The sequence below is a fragment of the Nycticebus coucang genome, chromosome 17, assembly GCF_027406575.1.
Source record: "Nycticebus coucang isolate mNycCou1 chromosome 17, mNycCou1.pri, whole genome shotgun sequence".
NCBI lineage: Eukaryota > Metazoa > Chordata > Mammalia > Primates > Lorisidae > Nycticebus > Nycticebus coucang.
In genome coordinates, this window is record NC_069796.1 from 10,603,454 (window position 1) to 10,624,722 (window position 21,269).

At 36.8% G+C, this 21,269-nt stretch overlaps 1 protein-coding gene across 2 annotated transcripts in view; it reads left to right on the forward strand.

The window, feature by feature from the left end:
- Nucleotides 1-6,305: 6,305 nt before the first annotated feature.
- Nucleotides 6,306-21,269, forward strand: part of SLC25A46 (solute carrier family 25 member 46) — a 29,574-nt gene continuing 14,610 nt past the window's right edge. The window contains exons 1-5 of one of the 2 annotated variants that reach the window (XM_053566972.1): nt 6,306-6,740; nt 9,029-9,071; nt 11,457-11,514; nt 13,718-13,795; nt 15,846-15,946. In XM_053566972.1, coding sequence (XP_053422947.1) covers nt 6,449-6,740; nt 9,029-9,071; nt 11,457-11,514; nt 13,718-13,795; nt 15,846-15,946 — 572 coding nt within the window. In that variant the 5' untranslated portion in view covers nt 6,306-6,448. The remainder of the gene's footprint in view (nt 6,741-9,028; nt 9,072-11,456; nt 11,515-13,717; nt 13,796-15,845; nt 15,947-21,269) is intronic. The other variant, XM_053566974.1, reaches the window with a different exon arrangement.

Below are 21,269 nucleotides of genomic sequence, written 5' to 3' on the forward strand. Positions count from 1 at the left end.
GAGGCCTGTTTTTAAAGGCAGTAGTAGCGAATACAATCGTCTAGTCTAAATCCTTATACTTTATAAAATTCTGTGTCTACCAAGGAGCAACTTCACATATTCTACAAATGTGCACAAGTGTTATACCGTGTGGAATAACTGGGAAGAGCATTTTTGATGCTTTACCAGTGAAATTGCTTTAAAAATTACGACTTCAAAAGAAAATATAACTAATATGAAATTGAAATACATCAATCCTGAATTAAGTTTCTGTTTATAATAAGTGCCAAATAAATCTCTCTGATTTTGTTTATGAAGTATATTTTGATAGTTAAAATAGGAATTACAATATTTGACCCCCAGATTCTCCAAAACAATCCCCTCCTATTAGAGCAGTAACTTGAGGGCAATAAAAGTGAAATTGGGAAAAACTATAAAATATATATGTTAGAGAGAAAATCCTAGAATACAAACACACAGAGTGTGTTCCAGAAAAAGAGCAAAAAGGTAAATAAAGTCAGAGATTTTGCAAAAGGGAAAAAGAAAAACCAAACACTTTTTTGATCCAAACAAATTAAATATCCTGAGGCATCAGGTCTGTTGGCTGCTGTTTGTTTCAACTTCAAAAAATATGGGAAGAAATATTAAATATTTAGTAATTTTAAAAGATAAATAGAACTAAGAAAGTCATACCTTCCCTTTCTCTCTTTAAATCAGTTATCTACATTGAAGTTTTGAAAACACAACTTTATATCCAGAAGTAGTAGAATGAATTTGAAGGATTTCTTCTTTTTCTACTGTGTATAAGATTTGGCATGATCTGTATTTTGAAATTATTTTTTACTTTTATTTATAAATATTAGCTGCCTATTTTTTGAGACTTTGGGGAAAAAAATAAGAAGTTAACTGATGACTCCATACTGAACCTCAGAGTCAAAGCATTCTATAATAGACAATGTAAATGTTACTTTCTTTGCATTATTATTCTTATTATTGCTTAATATTTCGATGCAGTAATCGTCTGATTTCTTTTCTGAATGTATTTACTGTCGTTCGTTCTTTACGAGGTTTTTGTTTCTAGTCCTTATCTTAAACATTGTTATTGTTATTAAATTTTAAGCCTTTTTAATTCTGTGAAGGCAAAAGTGGAAACCTAATAAACACATGTAAAAAAAAAAGAAAGAAAGAAAACACAACTCTGATACTTTTGCTCCTAATTTAAAATTCTCAGATGACCATTAATTGCCAATTAGGACAATCAGCATGTCAAAACTGTCATAACCCCTGAGTATGGGATAATTATGCTTTCAGAAATTGCTCATTGCCTACATGTCAAATTTTGTTCCTGTTTTTTTGTTTGTTTGCTTGTTTGCTCTTCACTAGTCTTCCTTTTGAACTCCATACTTCTCTGGTAGCAATATGCATATTTTAAGATTCCTGAACAGGACAGCGCCTGTGGCTCAGTGAGTAGGACACTGGCCCCATATGCCGAGGGTGGCCGGTTCAAACCCAGCCCCGGCCAAACTGCAACAACAACAAAAAAATAGCCGGGCGTTGTGGCGGGCGCCTGTAGTCCCAGCTGCTCGGGAGGCTGAGGCAAGAGAATCGCGTAAGCCCAAGAGTAGAGGTTGCTGTGAGCCTTGTGACGCCACGGCACTCTACCGAGGGTGGTACAGTGAGACTCTGTCTCTACAAAAAAAAAAAAAAAAGATTCCTGAACAGAGCCTGAGCTCTCCCTCAATAACTCCTTACACTTTCTTTCTCTGTGTCTGAAATCGTACTTGTTCACTCAACCCCCAACTGCTGAGACATACAAACACACCCCACCTTTATTTACAAAATACTCATTACAAAATTTTACTAAGAAGTGGACAACACATAGAGAATATTTTGTACATATTTTGTAGAATTTTGAAATGAATATTTTGTAAGTAAAGATACACTCAGTGACAATTTCCCATTTTCCCTGTGTATGGCGACTTTATCGGCAACTTTTAGAATATAGTGTATAATAGTGTAATTCAGTGGTGATTTTAAGTAAGAACTCATATCATGTGATAAATCCTCCCTTTGAAAGATGGAATCAAATTCCCTCCCCCCTTAGGTGGGGTTGGACTTAGAGACTCTCTTCCAAAAAATAAAATGCAGCAGCAGTGACAAGGTGTAATTAGTTCACAGACATAGGTAACATTGTGCTTACTCCGCACTTCTGTGCTCTTGTGCTCTGTCTCTCCTTCCCTCTCTCTCATCATTTGCTCACGAAGAAGGCAGCCGCCATATCGTAAGGACACTCAAGATATTCTATGAAGACCTCCATGTGGCAAGAAATCAAAACCTCCTAACAATCAGAACGAAATAAAGGCATTATTTCCATACTGTCTGAGGGAGAGACCCTGGAAGGAGATCCCCTAGCCTTATACCCAAACCCTATCACCAGCCCTAAACGACTGCACCCCAGGTTGAAGTCTTCACTGCAACCTTGTGAGACTAAAGCCAGAACAAATCATCTAAGCCATTCTTAAATTCTTAAATTATAGAAACTCTGAGATAAGAAATTCTGTGTTAAGCTACTTGATTTAGTTTAGGGATAATTTGTTATTTTTATAAAATAACAGAATACTGTCTGTTACATATTACATATTCTATGTAAAAGTTTTAATTCCTGTGTTATGAATTTGTCAAACTAGTTTGAAGCTATGAATCTGGGACCTTTTCAGCATCATTCTTTTAGAACTATGTTGGAGAATTATAGGATGACAGAACTTTAATAGTGCTCTAGAGAGTACTGATTCAATGATAAGAATAGATTTAGAAATCCAGGAATATTTTTATTGCTGTCTGCCCATAATGAATTTTTTCTACTAATTTTATTTGAAAAAGAATTACTGTAGAAAATTGGCCAGCTTTTTAGAGCAATTAATTGAAAAATCAACCATGCTAACGCTAACCCAGACATAACAATCTTATCATTTTGACATGTATCTATTTTGTATCTTTCATATATTTTAAGTGAGATAATACTGTGCGTAATGTCTTCAATTTAACATGAACATTTTCATGTCATTTAATATTTTTCTCTACTGTAATCCTTAAACTTATCAACTATAAGCTCCTCGCCCCCTTCACCACTATCACTCTAGATCAGGTTACTACTGTATCTTACCTCAGCTTGCCCCCTAAAACACAGGAGGCTTCCATCCACCCTTGCCCCATGCAGAAGCCAGGCTGATGCTTCTAAAATATCAATAAGGCCAAATCACTCCTCTACTCTCAAAAAACCTAAATTTTGTCCATCATTGGCAAGGCTCTGCAAAATCTGCTGCCAGCCTCCTTTCTGGTCTCATTTCCTACCACTTCCATTCTTGATCACTGGCGACCTAGCTAGTAACTGGGGCCTTATGCTTATCTCCGGATGCTCACACAGCGCTCACTTCCTCGCTCACTGCCTTGTTTCGTTCAAGTCTCTGCTCAAGGTCACTTCTTCAGAGAGGACTTCCTGGTTCTCAAAAAGCTCATCCCCTGTGGCCCAGTAAGTAGGGCCCCATATACCCAGGGTGGTGGGTTCAAACCCAGCCCCGGCCAAACTACAACAACAAAAAAAAAGATAGCCAGGCGTTGTGGCAGGTGCTTCTAATCCCAGCTACTCGGGAGGCTGAGGCAAGAGAATCACCTAAGCCCAAGAGCTGGAGGTTGCTGTGAGCTGTGACGCCATAGCACTCCACTGAGGGTGATAAAGTGAGACTCTGTCTCTATAAAAAATTAAATTAAATTTTAAAAGCCTACTTCCATTACTTAGTTTTTTATAATATAATCATATCATTATATGACATCCCATATTTGCTTATTATTTGACATGATACATTTATTTATTATTTTTCTCCCCAAACCAAAATGTCAGTTCTAACAATGCAAGCACTTTGGCTTATTTAATCTCTCAATCTTCATTGCTTAAAACAGCACCTGGGACAAGGTAATATGTATACATACATATATTAATATATATAAAATATATATTTAGTTAAAGGCCTATATAGATATATCATTTTAATAATTATTAATTAATTATTAATGAATAAAATTACTTGATATTATTATATTTTCCCTTGTGGAAAATTATGCCATAAACACGTGTAGGAAACGCACCCTGTATGTTTTCTTAAAGACTTCTGAGTATAAAGGTATGAGCATTTTTACAGTTTTTGATACATATTGTGAAACATGCCCTCTATCAAAAGTGTTATGTTTTGTATCACTCCAGAAATGAATGGGTGCCACTTTCTTCTCACCTGGCATGACAGTGTGGGTTTTCTCTTTTAAACATTGTAGTAGGTGAAAGATGACTTACCTTTTTTGGTTACTAAAGGACGCATTTTTACATTATTATCCATTTAATTTCTTTTTGTGTGCTTATTTTTTCTTCATGACTTTCTCATTTCTACTGACTTGCCCTTATTCATTGCTAGCTCTTTGTAACTTAAAAATACTGATCTGTTGTGTAAACTGTGTCATTGTCCCCAGTTTGTTATTTGGCTCTCAATTTCAATTACTATGTTTTTTTGTTTGTTTGTTTGTTTGGCCCTCGGTAGAGTGCCATGGCATCACACAGCTCACAGCAACCTCCAACTCCTGGGCTTAAGCGATTCTCTTGCCTCAGCCTCCAGAGTAGCTGGGACTACAGGCACCCGCCACAACGCCCAGCTATTTTTTGGTTGCAGTTCAGCCGGGGCCGGGTTTGAACCGGCCACCCTCGGTATGTGGGGCCGGCGCCTTACCGACTGAGCCACAGGCGCCGCCCTTCAATTACTATGTTTTTCTTTCTCCAGTTACCATACACAATTTAAAATTTTATACAGTCACATTGATCGTACTCTTTCCCAGATTCTCTAAGCGGCTGTTCACTTTGCTGTCATTCTGACAAAGCTTTCTTATCCGCTATTTTAAAAGTAACCATTATTTCCTTCCAACATTTAATTTTAATGAAAGTAAAAAAAAAACGTTATCACAGCTGGGATTTGAAAGTAAGCTGTGAAAAAGGGCTCTTATTTTTTTCCCACTCAACTGGCTCCCGCGTTGTGCCTTCCTTGTAATAATAAATCTTTTCTCTGGATGAGAAATTGTGAGATGGCACTGTCCTTATATTTTAAGTACATAAACAACACATCCTATCTTCCCCTTCTTTAAAAAACAAGTTTAGAACCTAAGCAACGCCATCCTTCAGGGCATTATTAAGGAATAGAGAAATATTTTTATTGCCATGCCCCAGTAACTTACTTGATATTGATTATCCAATAATTTGATATTACTTGAGTAATACTTTGTACACTTACCAAGAGACCCAAAACCTTTGCCGGAGCCACATCATGACCCAATTTAAGAATGTCAATTTGTTCAAAACAAAGTCAATTATCACTTTAAATCAAGGTTGGCGTCTAGAAGCTTGAAAACAAGTACGTCAGGGTTCTTTTCTGAAAGCCTTCAGAATCCTGGGCGTCCGGTAGAGAAGAAGGGACACAGAAGAACCCATGGAAGGCTCTGTCAGCTCTAGGAAGAGAGACCCTGCCTTAAAAACCCATGGAGCTAATAAAAACAGGTAGTAAGGGGACTCTCTACAGAAATCCTCTCAATTGTTTCATTTTTTAGGTGTTCGATTTTGAACGAAATCGCTGGGTTTCAATACCCTGAGACATTTAGAAATACTAGGAAAAATACGGCAGGAAACTAGTCTCTTTGTAGCCTTAGAAAAGTAATAGATTTAATTCTGAATTCTGAACTGTAGGAGGGCAGTTTGTTCTACTGTGCGCGGGTTTCTTTCTCGCCCGACATTCACCTGAGCATTTTTAACGCTTGCTCTGGTGGTCCAATGTGCCTTTGCGTTTACTGGGCAGAACCAGACCTCTCAATAATTTAAACCAAAACCCTAAGCGCAGGAGACAAAATTAGATGGAAGGTTACTAACACCTCACTAATCTCTACCAGGTCCCTTGGAGCAGGCGAGGCACCAGCCCTGCGAGAAAAAAAAAAAAAAAAAGAATTAGATCTGGGGCGTCCGTGTCGTTCCCGGCAGCCCCTTCAGCTCCCTCCACTGTCAACTCCAAATGCAGACCCCAGCATGGACTTGACTTCTCCCATCCAGTCCGCATTCCTACACCAATGCCCTTTCTGAAATCTCTTCGGTACCCTAGACGCACATTGCCATCTCCTTCCCTTCCTAACCATTCCAAAATTTTAAGGTTTGGCCCTAAGCGACCGCCGCGTCTCCCGGGCAACTGTGCCCCCAACAGCCGCCGGAAGAGACTGAGATCACGTGATCCCAGTATGTCCGGGTTTCTAATGTGACTTCCGGTTGTCAGACTCTCCGCAGATTCGGCGACCGCGGCGGCAGAGAAGGGGCTGCTGTGTGGCCCTAGGTCCCTGTGGCCGAGGTGTCGGTGGGCCCCAGGTGGGCTTGCGTCATCCTGCTCCGGCTGCGATGCATCCGCGGCGCCCAGACGGATTTGACGGCTTGGGCTACCGGGCTGGTGCCCGGGACGAGCAGGGCTTTGGCGGCCCTTTCCCTGCAAGGTCCTTTAGCTCTGGGTCAGATCTGGGCCACTGGGTGACGACTCCCCCCGACATCCCCGGCAGCCGCAACCTGCACTGGGGCGAGAAGAGCCCGCCCTACGGAGTGCCCTCCGCCACCACCCCGTTCGAAGGCTCCGCGGAGGAGCCCTTTCCCGGCGGCGGCGGCAGCGGCAGCGGCAGCGTGCAGGGGCCGAGCAGTGGTGAGAGGGCAGGGGAGCCGGGCGGGGGTGGGTGGGTGACAGAGCCGCGGCTCGTGGCCTGCAGACCGCAGAAGCCACGGCGAGAGTCCCGCCTCCGGTCCCTTCTCTGCCTGTCGCGCGCCACACCCTCTGCCCTCCTTTCGTCCTCTGCCCGAGAAGCAGGCCTCCCTCTTCCTCACGGGATGTATGCTACGGGATCGCCTCCAAAAAAGACATCTGCCTTAGCCATGGGGTGCATAATAGATATTTTAGGTATTTTTGGAGTCTGAGTCCACGGCCTGAATCAAGGAAGAAGGAGCCTGGATTATTTACTATTACCTAATTCATTTTAGCAGCTGCATTTTCTAGATTGACTTGTAATTTTGTGTTCTGGAAAGAGAAGCTTTCGGGATAGGCAGATTTAGGTTTAAGTTCAGCCCTGCCACTCAAACCGAAAGACGTTCTCAACCTCTGTGAGCCCTCAATTTTCTCATCTTGAAGATGTGTCGACTAAATGATAGGTTTTTTGAACAAATATTAAATAAAAGGAAGTGTGGGTAACGCCTGGGACAGCATGGGACACATAGTAGGCTAGAATAAATTAGTTTTCTTCCTTTTACTTTTTAATCACAGGAGTTTTTATCTATCTGCTTTTTAATTTCTCAATCTAGCAATTTTTCTCCCTGCAATTTTTCCTTCTGCCTTTCTCCTTAAGAGTTAGAAACAATGATAAAATTTCAAGATAGGACTTTGGAGAAAAAAGATAATTGTTCTCTAGAGGATGTTAGAAAACCTGTGTGTTAATTGCACACTGCATGTTCTCGATATTTTCAACATCCTTTTTTATTCATAAAATGAAAATAAATAAGGGCTGCTGCTTTCCATTCTCCTGGAATTGTTAAAATAAATTGTTATTAAGTATATCATAGATACGCATTTTATTCTCATTTCATCAATTTTGACTTGGAAATACAATAATATTTATTTGATTTGCATTAAATGGGAGGAATAGATTTTAGTGATTTGCGTAGTGAGAAAATGGTCGATGATATGTAGTATTATACAATTAGCTTTTGACTCTTACCTGGTTTTCTTTGCATTGTGTCACAATGGTCCCAGAATTATACTGGAAAGGTTTTCTAAATTATAAATTAAGTAATTCAGAATGCATATGTAGATACTACAGACTTAAATTTCTTAGGCAGTAAAGTTTATATTTTTATCTTTTTAAAAGTTATTGCTTTGATGGTTGCAATGAGGCGGTGCTCATTAACAAAACCAGAGATTTATTTTGCAGCCCTTAACAGGTGAGTGAATGTAAGTGTGCTAGAGAGACAGACACAGTTAACAGTATACCTTCCTAACACCTGCCAGAAAATGTCAGTGGCATTTTCTCTTTATGTTTGGGAATTATCTATAATGCCAAGAGTAGCTATACATTTGTTAAGGGAGAACCACAGAGCTTCCCCAGGAACATAGCCTTGTTCTGACTAAAAGGGAATAGCAGGGACATTGCTTCACTTGAAAGATGAGAGGAGTAAGAGAGAAAGAATTGTCCCTTGTGAATATTACAGTTAAAATTCTAGTTAATTAATGTCCAGTTCCCTGAGGGTATAGTTTACTCAGATGACTGGGTTTTTTAGTCAAAGAAAAAGGCTTTTCTCTTTTGACGTATGCATAGGAGTGTTTTGGGATGTGAACTTTGTCAATAACACTACAGAAATGGTATCAGTAGTAGCACATATGTATTCCTATTAATTCCTATTAATTAAATAGTTACTCCCAAACTATTTAAACTTGAGGAAATGGGGAAGAAGGAAGTTCTATTTACCATTTTGGTTACTCTAAGTATTCTTTCAAATTAAATCAACTATCAATAACAGGCAATAAGTAGTTTTACAGAACAGGAGGTATAGTTGTTGGTATAAAATATCAGTCAGGGCTATCTGTAAAGAAATGTTTTATTTGATTGTAATCAGTGAAAATACTTAAAAACTGGAAGATTTGCATAAAAAATGAGAGTTATCTGTTTTGAAAAATCACAGCTTAAAAACCCTTGGCCCACAGTCCCATAGGACAACAGTGAATTGGAACAAAAGAGCTGTTACCCTTTAAGAGAGCTACCTTGCAACTTGCCACAAGCCCCAGAAGAGTCCTTCATTCATTTAAATGATCTCTCTAAGCCCTATCAGAATTGTCCTTGATTTTGAGGTTTAGCTGTATAGCATGTTAGTAAAAGAAAATAACTTTTTTATTTTTGTAGTAATCCTAAATATTGGTTATGAGTAATCTTATTCCTTTTATTTTAGAACAGTTGAATAGATTTGCTGGATTTGGCATTGGACTTGCAAGGTAATGTTTTATCTAAATTTTGTTTGTCTTTATTTAGAATTTTTTTCTATTCATTTATAATATAAAGTAATTAGTATTGTTTCTTTATGTTGTTTCTTTGAAACAGCAGGTTAAATATGGAATAATAATTTGCAGGAAAAAAATGCTCATTATTTTAAAATCTGTAACTTGATGTTTTTTCTGGAAAGGATAGAGACTAGTCATCCATTTTATAAACACAAAGTAATTTTGTAATGAGTATTATAACAACTTCCATTCATCTATCCAAAGAATAAAATCCAATACAATATTCCCTCCTTCTTCAGCAAAAATAGTAATTGTACATTGAATCTTCTGTCTAAACATTTGGATACTAACAAGATATTTCGTAGCATAGAGTTTAGATTTTGCTTATAATCAGTTTCTGGTTGTCAGCATTATATATATTTTTTATTTCGAAAGATCATTTCGCTAAGAAAATGCCATGAAGGCTTCGTTGAACAGTTTGATGAGAATATTTCAGATTGTATATGAAACCAGCACATTGTACCCCTTGGTTGCACTAATGTACACAGCTATGATTTAACAATAAAAAAAAAAAAAAACTGTGGATGTGGAGAGAAGGGAACACTTTTACACTGCTGGTGGGACTGCACACTAGTACAACCTTTCTGGAAGGAAGTATGGAGAAATCTCAAAGCACTCCAGCTAGACCTCCCATTTGATCCTGCAATCCCATTACTGGGCATCTACCCAGAAGGAAAGAAATCCTTTTATCATAAGGACACTTGTACTAGACTGTTTATTGCAGCTCAATTTACAATCGCCAAAATGTGGAAACAGCCTAAATGCCCACCAACCCAGGAATGGATTAACAAGCTGTGATATATGTATACCATGGAATACTACTCAGCCATTAAAAAAAATGGAGACTTTACATCCTTCGTATTAACCTAGATGGAAGCGGAAGACATTATTCTTAGTAAAGCATCACAAGAATGGAGAAGCATGAATCCTATGTACTCAATTTTGATATGAGGACAATTAATGACAAGGTTATGGGGGAGGGGAAAGCAGAAAGAGGGACGGAGGGAGTGGGTGGGGCCTTGGTGTGTGTCACACTTTATGGGGGCAAGACATGATTGCAAGAGGGACTTTACCTAACAATTGCAATCAGTGTAACCTGGCTTATTGTACCCTCAATGAATCCCCAACAATAAAAATAAAAAGAAAAAAAATCATAATAAAACTAAATAGCCCAAAAAAAAAAAATCATTTTGTTTAAGAAAAGCCTTTAGTCTTAGGCGGCACCTGTGGCTCAGTGGGTAAGGCGCTGGCCCCATATACCAAGGGTGGCGGGTTCAAACCTGGCCCCAGCTGAACTGCAACCCAAAAATAGCCAGGCGTTGTGGTGGGCGCCTGTAGTCCCAGCTACTCTGGAGGCTGAGGCAAGAGAATCGCTTAAGCCCAGGAATTGGAGGTTGCTGTGAGCTGTGTGATGCCATGGCCCTCTACCGAGGGCCATAAAAGTGAGACTCTGTCTCTACAAAAAAAAAAAGAAAAGCCTTTAGTCTTGATTATTGTGATCATAGCGAATACCAGTTTCAAATGCATTGGAATTGGATAAGACTTACATTTCACACCAGAATGACCATCATCTTTTAAATATTTGAACCCAAGAGAAAGGCCTTATTTGCATAGTTAAATCTGAAGATGTTAATGTCAATATAAGTAAAACCAGTTTTCCATTCTACTTTCTGCTAGTTTTGTTAGCCTCATTATTTATATGTAAAGCTTTTGTTCATCGATAGCGTGTTAATACATATGAATATGCATGCACCTACATGTCACTCTTGGAGTGTAAACTTGCAGCTGTAATAATTTTGTGGGAATATTCGCAAAAGAAATATTTGATACATAAAGTAGTAGCCAATTAACATGGTCATCAAAAATTTTAAGTAAGATACATCACAACCAAAATTTTTAGAATGGAGTTCATGAAGAAAACATGATTCTGGTGATAGAAACTGTGTACATAGGGTATTTTTCAAAAGAAGCAGAAATTAAATGACACTTGATAATACCATTTAATAGATATGTCCTTTCCCACATCAAGCATACAGAGATCTAGTTTCATCTTTATACTATAGATATTACTGTTATCCCTTGTTTACTATGTAGATTGTAAACAGATGTAAATTGTTCCTTCTCATATTGAATTTGTGTTTGGTGGAATCATTTGCAGACACATCTAGACATTTTAAATAATTCATTTAATTTTTTTAAATATAGAGAACATGAAATAATGCATAATTCTTCAGGTAGAAATAATTTCAGATGCATACATGTTATAAATTAAATTTGTCTCTGTAAAGACAGATATATACATAAATTATTTTTATATAGTCTCTTTACAGAAAATGTACTGGCCCATCCTTGCATTGTTCTACGCCGCCAATGTCAGGTAAATGTAATTTCTGTGACCTTCTGAAACAATAGTAACCTTGATTTGAAGTGCAGAACTCAGATAAGTGACACAAAACCACGTAACCATTATTCCACGTGAGATGTTCCACTATCTTTATCAGTTCTCATACTTTTTGGTCTCAAAACTTCCACAGGGCAGCTCCTACGGCTCAAAGGAGTAGAGTGCCGGCCCCATATGCCAAAGGTGGGGGGTTCAAACCCAGCCCCGGTCAAAAACTACAAAAAAAAAAAAAAAATTCCTCAAATCTTAAAAGATTGTTGATGTTCCCAATCTACTTTGCTTTATGTGGGTCATATCTGTTGATATCTACCATGTCAGAAATTAAAATTGGGAAAATTTTATGCAATTTTATGCAATTGGGAAAATCTATGCAATTCATTAAAAGATGAATAACATCTTTATGAAAAATGACTATTTTATATTTTTATAAATGTGTTTAATGTCAGCCAGATTCTTATATGTGCTTCTGCATCAATCTGTTGCAATGTGTTGTTTTTGAACAAAACAAAGTCCCGCCATATACACATACATAGTTGAAAACAGGAGTATTTTATTTTCTTTTCCAGATAATTGGGGGTTTTATTCTTTGGAATTACACCAAAACTCACTAAGTGGTAGTTTCTTAAAGGTTATTTACAATGTTAAATCTGAAAATACATTAATGAACTTTTTATAATTTGTCTATTAATTTATACTGCATTTTTGAATGGATGTTTACCCATTGTGCATTGGTTATTAGTAACATATTGATTAACTGAATATAGATCTGCCAGATGTGAAGTTATTTTTTAGTAAAACATATATACATATATATTTATTAAAAACACTGCTACTCTCACTAGAAAAGTCTTTTAAGTATTGGAAGTTCTTGGTGGTGATTATAGATTTTCCAAAATTCTAATTTTTCCTTGAAAACTCAAATTCATCATTGACAGTTTTTTTTTAAATCAATAGGTTCACTTTGTTTATTTTTAAGAATACGTTAGTTCCAAGCGTGAATAGCTATAGGCTATCAGTGAGTTTCTCGAGCAAAAATGATGAAAAACTAGGCTAGATTAGTTCGCAATTCCATCATACAAGTGCTTTCTTCCTATTCATCTTATTTGTGTAATACATAGGACATTTATTAGGTGGTGTGTACTCAGAGTCAAGGTTTCATAAGATTAATATATTTTACTGCTTCTTCAAGGATGTTTCTACATGGAAGGTTGCTTTTTTCCATCTTATAAGTAAGTAAGATGGAAAATAAAATTAGCACAAAAATATAGGTTGATGCCACTCCCTTGATTTGTGCTAAAGAACTAGTGTTTTTACCCACTATTGCTTTTGTACCATTAGTGAAAGTATCAGCATAATGAAAAAAGGCGTATGATGCCTTAGTATAATTAACAAAATAATTTTGATTTTGTTGATCTCATGAAAGGATAACGGGGCCCTCGGTTTTCACTGGATCTGATCCTGTGGCAAACTCTGCTATAAAACATAGTAAACTTACCTTTGTTGCAGTGTAATTGTTCCCATATTTGTTTGCTGTTAAAGAGTTTGAAACAGTATAAATTACTACAGCTTACTCAGTTTACACTTAGCATCAAAAAATATGTATAGAGAAATACCTTTGAAATAGCATTGGCAGTGTACATGCCTCAGAACAGTGTATTTCAGATATATATTTTACATTGTAATAATATTACATTGTGATCCAGTGCGTGCATATGTATGTGACAAATGTATTATTTTAAAATGTTTTATGAAAACACCTTTAGAATGTGTGATCATTCTAATATTTTTATGATCAAAATATATTGATCATAATTGATTTCATAATTTAACAACTAATTGCAATCTGTAGTTTGAAAATGCTTGGCTAAAATGGTTTTAGGAGATATAATTCAGTTTAAGGCAACACAAAGGTCAAACAACAAGACCCTCCTTTCTATATCATCTGCATGACTATATATGTAACGCATTGGTCTTCAGATTATATTTGTATAACCATATATACTGTACTTTGAATAGATTACTTTAAACACTTTCAAGAGTAATTTTTCTTATATATGATTTATATTGACTTTAGAATTGAGCATTTGTTTATGGTAGAATTCCACTATATGTCTTTCATAGCCTTGTTCTTTGTTGACAAAGCAATAACAAAAAAAGTCATGAAGTACCTTTTTTACAGGTTAATTACCATGCTCGGCATTATCATCTCACTCCATTTACAGTCATCAATATCATGTACAGCTTCAACAAAACTCAGGTGAGAATTAGTCTATAGATTCCATTAAAGGTACATGTAATATGTGTCATTTGAACTTAGTAGTTATTAAAGCAGAATAATTTGGTTAATAGAAATATCCTAATTGTTGAGGTAAAAGTAATGTAGTATAATGGTATCATTTGGATTCTTCCAAAATTTTACTTAATTAATTTAGCAAAACTGTACAGAGCTATGCTAAGCTCCAAGGACACAGCAGTAGGTAGGACGCTATCTCTGCTATCAAGAGGCTCATAGTTTAGTCAGGAAGGCCAAACCTTAGAACAGAAGATTGTGGTGAAGCACGGTAAATAAATATATTGTTAGAAGTATAAAATGCTATCGGAGTATAGAAAAGAGGTACTTTATCAAAGTTGAAAAAAGGGAATGGCTAGGAAAAATTCTGAGGAAAGGGATACCAGAGTTTTGTACTGAGTGTCATGAAGTCTGTGTCTTCATGATGAGGGTAGAGAAAAGGTTTATTTAAGTAGATGTGCAATGACAGAAGAGGAGGAGAAATTATAATGTTTTAGAATGGATTTAAAGCAGTGCAATGAGAGTTTGGAGCAGGAGTTGAAGACTAAGAGAAAGATGAAAAAATAGCCAGAGAAGTAAGCAGGTTCCAGGTCAAAAAGTGGCTTCAAAAAATGGCACCCTTACTCTTGAAAGCTGCAAGAGTACCATTGAAGATGTTTCAATAGTGAGCAAAGTATCTTGAACAAACTTGGGTTGTTTCATAAATATCCATCAAAATTTGGATGTACATGTTCTGTAACTACTAATTTCACTTCTAGGAACTTATACCACATAGATGAGCACATGTATATACAACAATATATATGCAAGGTTGTCCTTTGGCATAGTATACCATAATAATATTGGCAACAAAAGTCTATCAAGATAATTGCAGTAAATTAATTATGGCATATTTATATGGTAAAACACCCTGTGGCCTCTAAAAATAAGGTTTGTACTGTGTTTACAGATACAGAATTATTAACTGTACACACACAGATATACTTTTATATGTATAGATGGTCTCTGGAGAATAAATAAGAAACTGCTGCTAGGGGACAGACTTTTCACATAATCCCCTGTCACTTTTTTTTATTTGTACTGTGTGTGTTATTTATTAAAAACATAAGAATGGGAATATCACATGGTACTGTGGAAAGGAGCAAGGACAGAGACAGATTAGTCACATTTATATAAAGTAGTGGTGTAAGGATGGAGAAAAGAGCATGGGTTTGTGTGATACTAAGGGAGCAGAGTTCACAGAACTTGATGACCTATAGGAAGAGTGAGGGGAAAGTGTTCTCCAGATAGATGATTTGAACGTTAGGATGATGAAGTTGCTATCAAGGAAGACAAGAAATACAGTAGAGAAGCAAAGAATTGCTGGGGTTTGAGTAGTTATAATTGGTTTAAGTTATGGATAGTTTTAAGTTTTAAGATACCTGTGTATCATCCATAGAACAGTCCTGGTAGAGAGTTGAATATATAGGTATTAGGGTTATTTGACAAGTTAACCAATCATTGGGGCCATTTAATTAATTGGAGTGTTAACATAAGCCACCTAACAAACTTTAATGATAGGAAATTAATTGAGTTGTAGTTGTGTACTAAGATTTCTATTAGAATAATGCTTTATTCGAAAATATCAGTAAACATTCAATATCAACTTTTATTTAAGAACTATTAAGTTAGGCCCGGCACAGTGGCTCACACCTGTAATCCTAGCACTCTGGGAAACTCAGGCAGGTGAATTGCCTGAGATCACAGGTCCGAGACCAGGGTGAGCTAGAGCAAGATCCCGTCTCTAAAAATAGCCATGCGTTGCGGCAGGTGCCTGTAGTCCCAGCTTCTCGGGAGGCTGAGGCAAGAGAATTGCTTGAGCACCAGAGTTTGAGGTTACTGTGAGCTATGAAGCCACGGCACTTTACCAGGGGCAAAAAAGTAAGACTGTGTCTCAAAAAAAAAAAAAAAAAAATACGGAACTGTTATGTTTTATATTTCGATATTAACAAAAATAACTAAATTTTGTTCATTTTAGGGACCAAGAGCCCTATGGAAAGGAATGGGAAGTACATTTATTGTCCAGGGAGTCACACTTGGAGCAGAAGGCATAATTAGTGAATTCACACCTTTGCCAAGGTACCTTTGTGGCATTACTTTGATATTAGTTCATATTAAGTTTTAATAAAATATGATCGCTTCTAGAAGCGCTTTGAATCTGAAAACTTAAGTAGCTAAAAAAAGAAACAGAGGTTAAAATTAATTAATCCTATCTTATTGAATTAGTATGTGATAAAGAAACATCTTCTTGGTCTAGTATCTGTTGAGATGTCCAGCCCCTGGCAGCTAAGGAATAAGTGAGATCTCGTATGAGAGCAATTCCTGCTCTTCTAAGCACTCAGTCTGGTGAAGGCATGTGTGTGAGCAAGTGAGAGTACATGGGTGACTTGTGCTATAATTAAACCCCTTCAGAGATCAAGAGACACTTTGGCTGGAGTTAAAATAACTGAAATCTGAGCTAGGTCTTGAATTATGAATAAGAATTGACTTGGCAGAAAAGGCACTCTTTCCGAGAGGTACCAGCATGCCCAATGTAACTGAGTTGGTCTAATAAAAACAAGTTTGTAATACTTGCAATATTGAGTATGTATGAAGCGAAGTGTTTAAGGTAAAGAAGCTGTGGTGTTAAAGTGTGATTGTACCTTTGTAAGGTTTTATTCTATGTGAAGTTTAGAGTCTAAGGCTTCCTTTTGGTTTCCTTTTTTAATGTATAGGTATTCTAATGAAGGATATACTCAAGTGGTGGTGTAAAAAGAAAATTGGTGTAGGCAGACTTGTGGAGAGTAATCTAGGCCATATTGAGAAGGTTCTGAACTATGGAATAGAACACAAAGGGATGAGTTGGGTAGACATTTCTGAAGTAGAATCAATGGTAACTGGTGTTAGCTTGAAAATGGGGGTATGAGAGAATGAGTGGTCAGCAGTAACTGAGAATTTTAGATTGAAAAATGTTACCCCAAATGGGGAATTCATAAAGAAGTAGAGAAAAAGGTAAGAAATTGAACTTCGAATAAATGAAGTTTGAGGAGCTTCTTGCAAGATATCTAGGGGGGTCATATCTAATATGGGGTTGGAACTATGGAGCAGTGTCTTAGAGAAAATTTGTAGCAGAGGTATAGCTTTCAGCATTGTGGCATAAAAGTAGCATCTGACACATTATAATGGAAGAAACTACCTCAGAAAAAAATGTAGATTAAGTGACATAAAGTGAACCAAGAACAGACTCCTGGGCATCTGCTCTGTGTGTGCATGTGTCATACATGTGCATGTGTGCCAGGACAGGTGATGGAGGGAAGGAGGCAGAGATGCCTTCAGAACAAACTGAAATGGCAGTAAGATAAAAGATAATTGTGTCCTGAAAGTCCAAGGTGGGAAGATTAGAACTGTGGATAAATTGGTACAGAGAGGTTGAGTGAAATTAGAGAAATCTCCTCCTGAGGCTCTGTAAACCAGGGTGTGATTTTATTTGGTAGGATAAGCATGCAATTGTAGTAGGAAGGCATGAGAGAAGTGAGGCACGTTTGGGACACCCAGTGATATCAGGCTGGCTAGCAAGGGACTCTTACAAAGAACATACCAAAAGAATGCTAATAGATAAGATCAGAAATCTTAACTTTTTTAGGTTCTATTTGGCACTACTCTGTGATTTTCTTTATTAGCACTGTATTTTTCTGTGTCAGCCTATGCATAGTGTTAAAGGCTTTTAATGGTTTGTTGATCTAAACTTAGCTGCTGGCAGGGTAAATTTTTTGGATTGTTAAGGAAGCAAGATAGCCACTAGTGTATCACGTATAATCAATCTTGGGGTTTAGTCTTTACAGGGAAGGCAAAGAAGGCAAGAGAAACTGATAACAAATTCTTTTCCAACATGATTGCTTTTTTTTTCTTTTTCTTTTTTTTTTTTTTATTAAATCATAGCTGTGTACATTAATGCAATTATGGGGTACAATGTGCTGGTTTTATATACAATTTGAAATACTTTCATCACTCTGGTTAACAAAGCCTTCACCGCATTTTCTTAGTTATAGTGTTAGGATATTTATATTCTACCCTTAGTAGATTTAACATGTACCCTTGTAAAATGCACTGTAGGTGTGGGGCCACGAATTACCCTCCCTCTACCCATCCTCCCCCGTCTCCTCCCTCTCCTCTTTCCCCTTCATCTTGGGCTATAGTTGGGTTATAGCTTTCACTGGAAGTGTGAGTGCTTATAAATTAGTTTCATAGTAAGTAGGGCTGAGTATATTGGATACTTTTTCTTCCATTCTTGAGGTACTTTGCTAAGAAGAATATGTTCCAGCTACATCCATGTAAACATGAAAGAGGTAAAGTCTCCATCTTTCTTTAAGGCTGCATAATATTCCATGGTGTACATATACCACAATTTATTAATCCATTCATGGGTCGATGGGCACTTTGGCTTCTTCCATGACTTGGCAATTATGAATTGGGCTGCAGTAAACATTCTGGTGCAAATATCTTTGTTATAAAGTGATTTTTGGTCCTCTGGATATATACCTAGTAAGAGGAATTGCAGGATCGAATGCAGGCCTAATTTTAGATCCCTAAGTGATCTCCAGACATCTTTCCAAAAGGAATGTATTAGTTTACATTCCCACCAGCAGTGCAGAAGAAGTGTTCTCTTCTCTCCACATCCACACCAACATCTGTGTTTGGGGGATTTTGTGATGTGGGCTAATCTTACTAGAGTTAGATGATATCTCAAAGTGGTTTTGATTTGCATTTCTCTGATGATTAAGGATGATGAGCATTTTTCATGTGTCTGTAGGCCGTGCACCTGTCTTCTTCAAAGAAGTTTCTCTTCAAGTCCTTTGCCCACACTGAGATGGGATCACTTGTTCTTTTCTTGTTAATACATTTGGGTTCTCTGTAGATTCTGGTTATTAAACCTTTGTCAGAGACATAATCTGCAAATATCTTCTCCCATTCTGAGGGCTGTCTGCTTGCTTTACTTACTGTGTTCTTGGCTGTACAGAAGCATTTTAGTTTGATCAGATCCCAGTAATGTGTTTTGGTGTTGCTTCAATTGCCCGGGGGGGGGGGGGTCCTCCTCATAAAATATTCTTCTAGGCCAGTTTCTTCTAGTGTTTTCCCTGTACTTTCTTCTAGTATTTTTATAGTTTACTGTATTAAATTTAAATCTTTAATCCAATGAGAGTCTATCTTAGTTAATGGTGAAAGGTGTGGGTTCAGTTTCAGTCTTCTACAGGTTGCCAGCCAGTTCACCCTGCACCATGTTTTAAATAAGGAGTCTTCTCCCCACTGAATGTTTTTAATTGGCTTATCTAAGATCAAATGACCATAAGTAGCTGGGTTCATCTCTTGGTTCTCTATTCAAGGTTTTTTCTGATTCCATATAAAACAAAGTATAATGTTTTCAAGGTCTTTAAAGTATGGCAGTGGTGCTTTAATAGGGATTGCATTAAAATTGTATATTGCTTTGGTTATTATAGACATTTTAACAATGTTGATTCTTCCCAGCCATGAGAATGGTATGTTTTTCCATTTGTTAACATCTTCAGCTATTTCTTTTCTTAAAAGTTTCATAGTTCTCTTTATAGAGATCTTTCACGTCCTTTGTTAGGTAAACTCCCAAATATTTCATTTTCTTTGGCACTACTATGAACGGAATAAAGTTCTTGACTTTTTTTAGCTTGACTATTGTTAGTATATCTAAAGGCCACAGATTTCTGAGTATTGATTTTATAACCTGAGACATTGCTGTATTCCTTGATCGCTTCTAAGAGTTTTATAGTTTAACCCCTGGGGTTTTCCAGATATACAATCATATCATCTGTGAAGAGTGGAAGTTTGATCTCCTTTGACTCTATGTGGATACCCTGGATCGCTTTTTCTTGCCTGATTATGATGGCTAAGACTTCTATTACAATGTTAAAAAGCAGTGGAGACAATGGACAACCTTGCCTGGTTCCTGATCTGAGTGGAAATGATTTCAATTTAATTCCATTCAATACAATATTGGCTGTGGGTTTACTGTAGATGACCTCTATCAGTTTAAAAAATGTCCTTTCTATACCAGTTTTCTTAAGTGTTCTGATCATGAAAGGATGCTGGATATTATCAAAAACTTTTTTTGCATCAATTGAGAAAATCATATGGTCTTTGTTTTTTATTTTGTTTATGTGAGGAATTATATTTATAGATTTACATATATTGAACCAGCCTTGAGACCCTGGGATAAAAGCCACTTGGTCATGGTCTATAATTTGTTTGATGTGTTGCTGGATTCTGTTTATTAGGATCTTGTTGAATATTTTTGCATCAATATTCATTAGTGATATTGGTCTATAATTTTCTTTTCTTGTTGTGTCTTTTCCTGGTTTGGGGATCAAGGTGATGTTTGCTTCATAGACTGTGTTGGGTAATATTCCTTCTTTTTCTATATTTTGGAAAAGGTTAAGTAATATAATATAGGTACTAGTTCCTCTTTAAAGGTTTGGTAGAATTCTGATATGAAGCCATCTGGTCCTGGACTTTTCTCTTTGGGGAGATTTTGGATCGATGATGCTATTTCAGAGCTTAATATAGGCCTGTTCAGCATTTCCACTTCATTCTGGCTAAGTCTGGGAAGATGGCGTGCTTCCAAGTATTGGTCTGTTTCCTTCAGATTTTTATATTTCTGAGAATAGGTTTTCTTGTGATATTCATTTAGGATTTTTTGAATTTGTGAGGAATCTGTTGTTATTTAATCTTTATCATTTCTGATTGATGAAATTAGAGATTTTACTTTTTTATTCCTGGTTAGGTTAGCCAAAGGTAATGACGTATTGACTTTTTGATTTATTGATCTGTTGCATAATCCTTTTGTTTTCAATTTCATTTAATTCTGCTCTAATTTTAGTTATTTCTTTTCTTCTGTTGGGTTTGGGATTAGAATGTTCTTCCTTTTCCAGTTTGCTTGAGATGTCCCATTAAGTTGTTAACTTCCTCTCTTTACGTACTCTTGAGGAAGGTTCGCAGTGCTATAAATTTCCCTCTTAGGACTGCCTTTGCAGTATCCCAGAGGTTCTGGTAATTCATGTCTTCGTTATCATTTTGTTCCAAAAATTTGGTAATTTCTTTCAAATCTCATCTCTGACCCAGCTATCATTCAGCATAAGGTTATTTAGTTTCCATGTTTTTGTATGAGTATGCAGATTCCTATTGTTACTGACTTCAACTTTTATTCCACGATGGTCTGAGAAGATGCAAGGAATAATTTCTATTCCTTTAAATTTACTGAGGTTAGACTTGTGACCTAATATGTGATCAATTTTGGAGGATGTTCCATGGGCTGATGAGAAGAATTTGTATTCGTTTGTTAGGATGGAATGTTCTGTAGATGTCTGTTAAATCCAATTGTTGAATGGTTAAGTTTAAG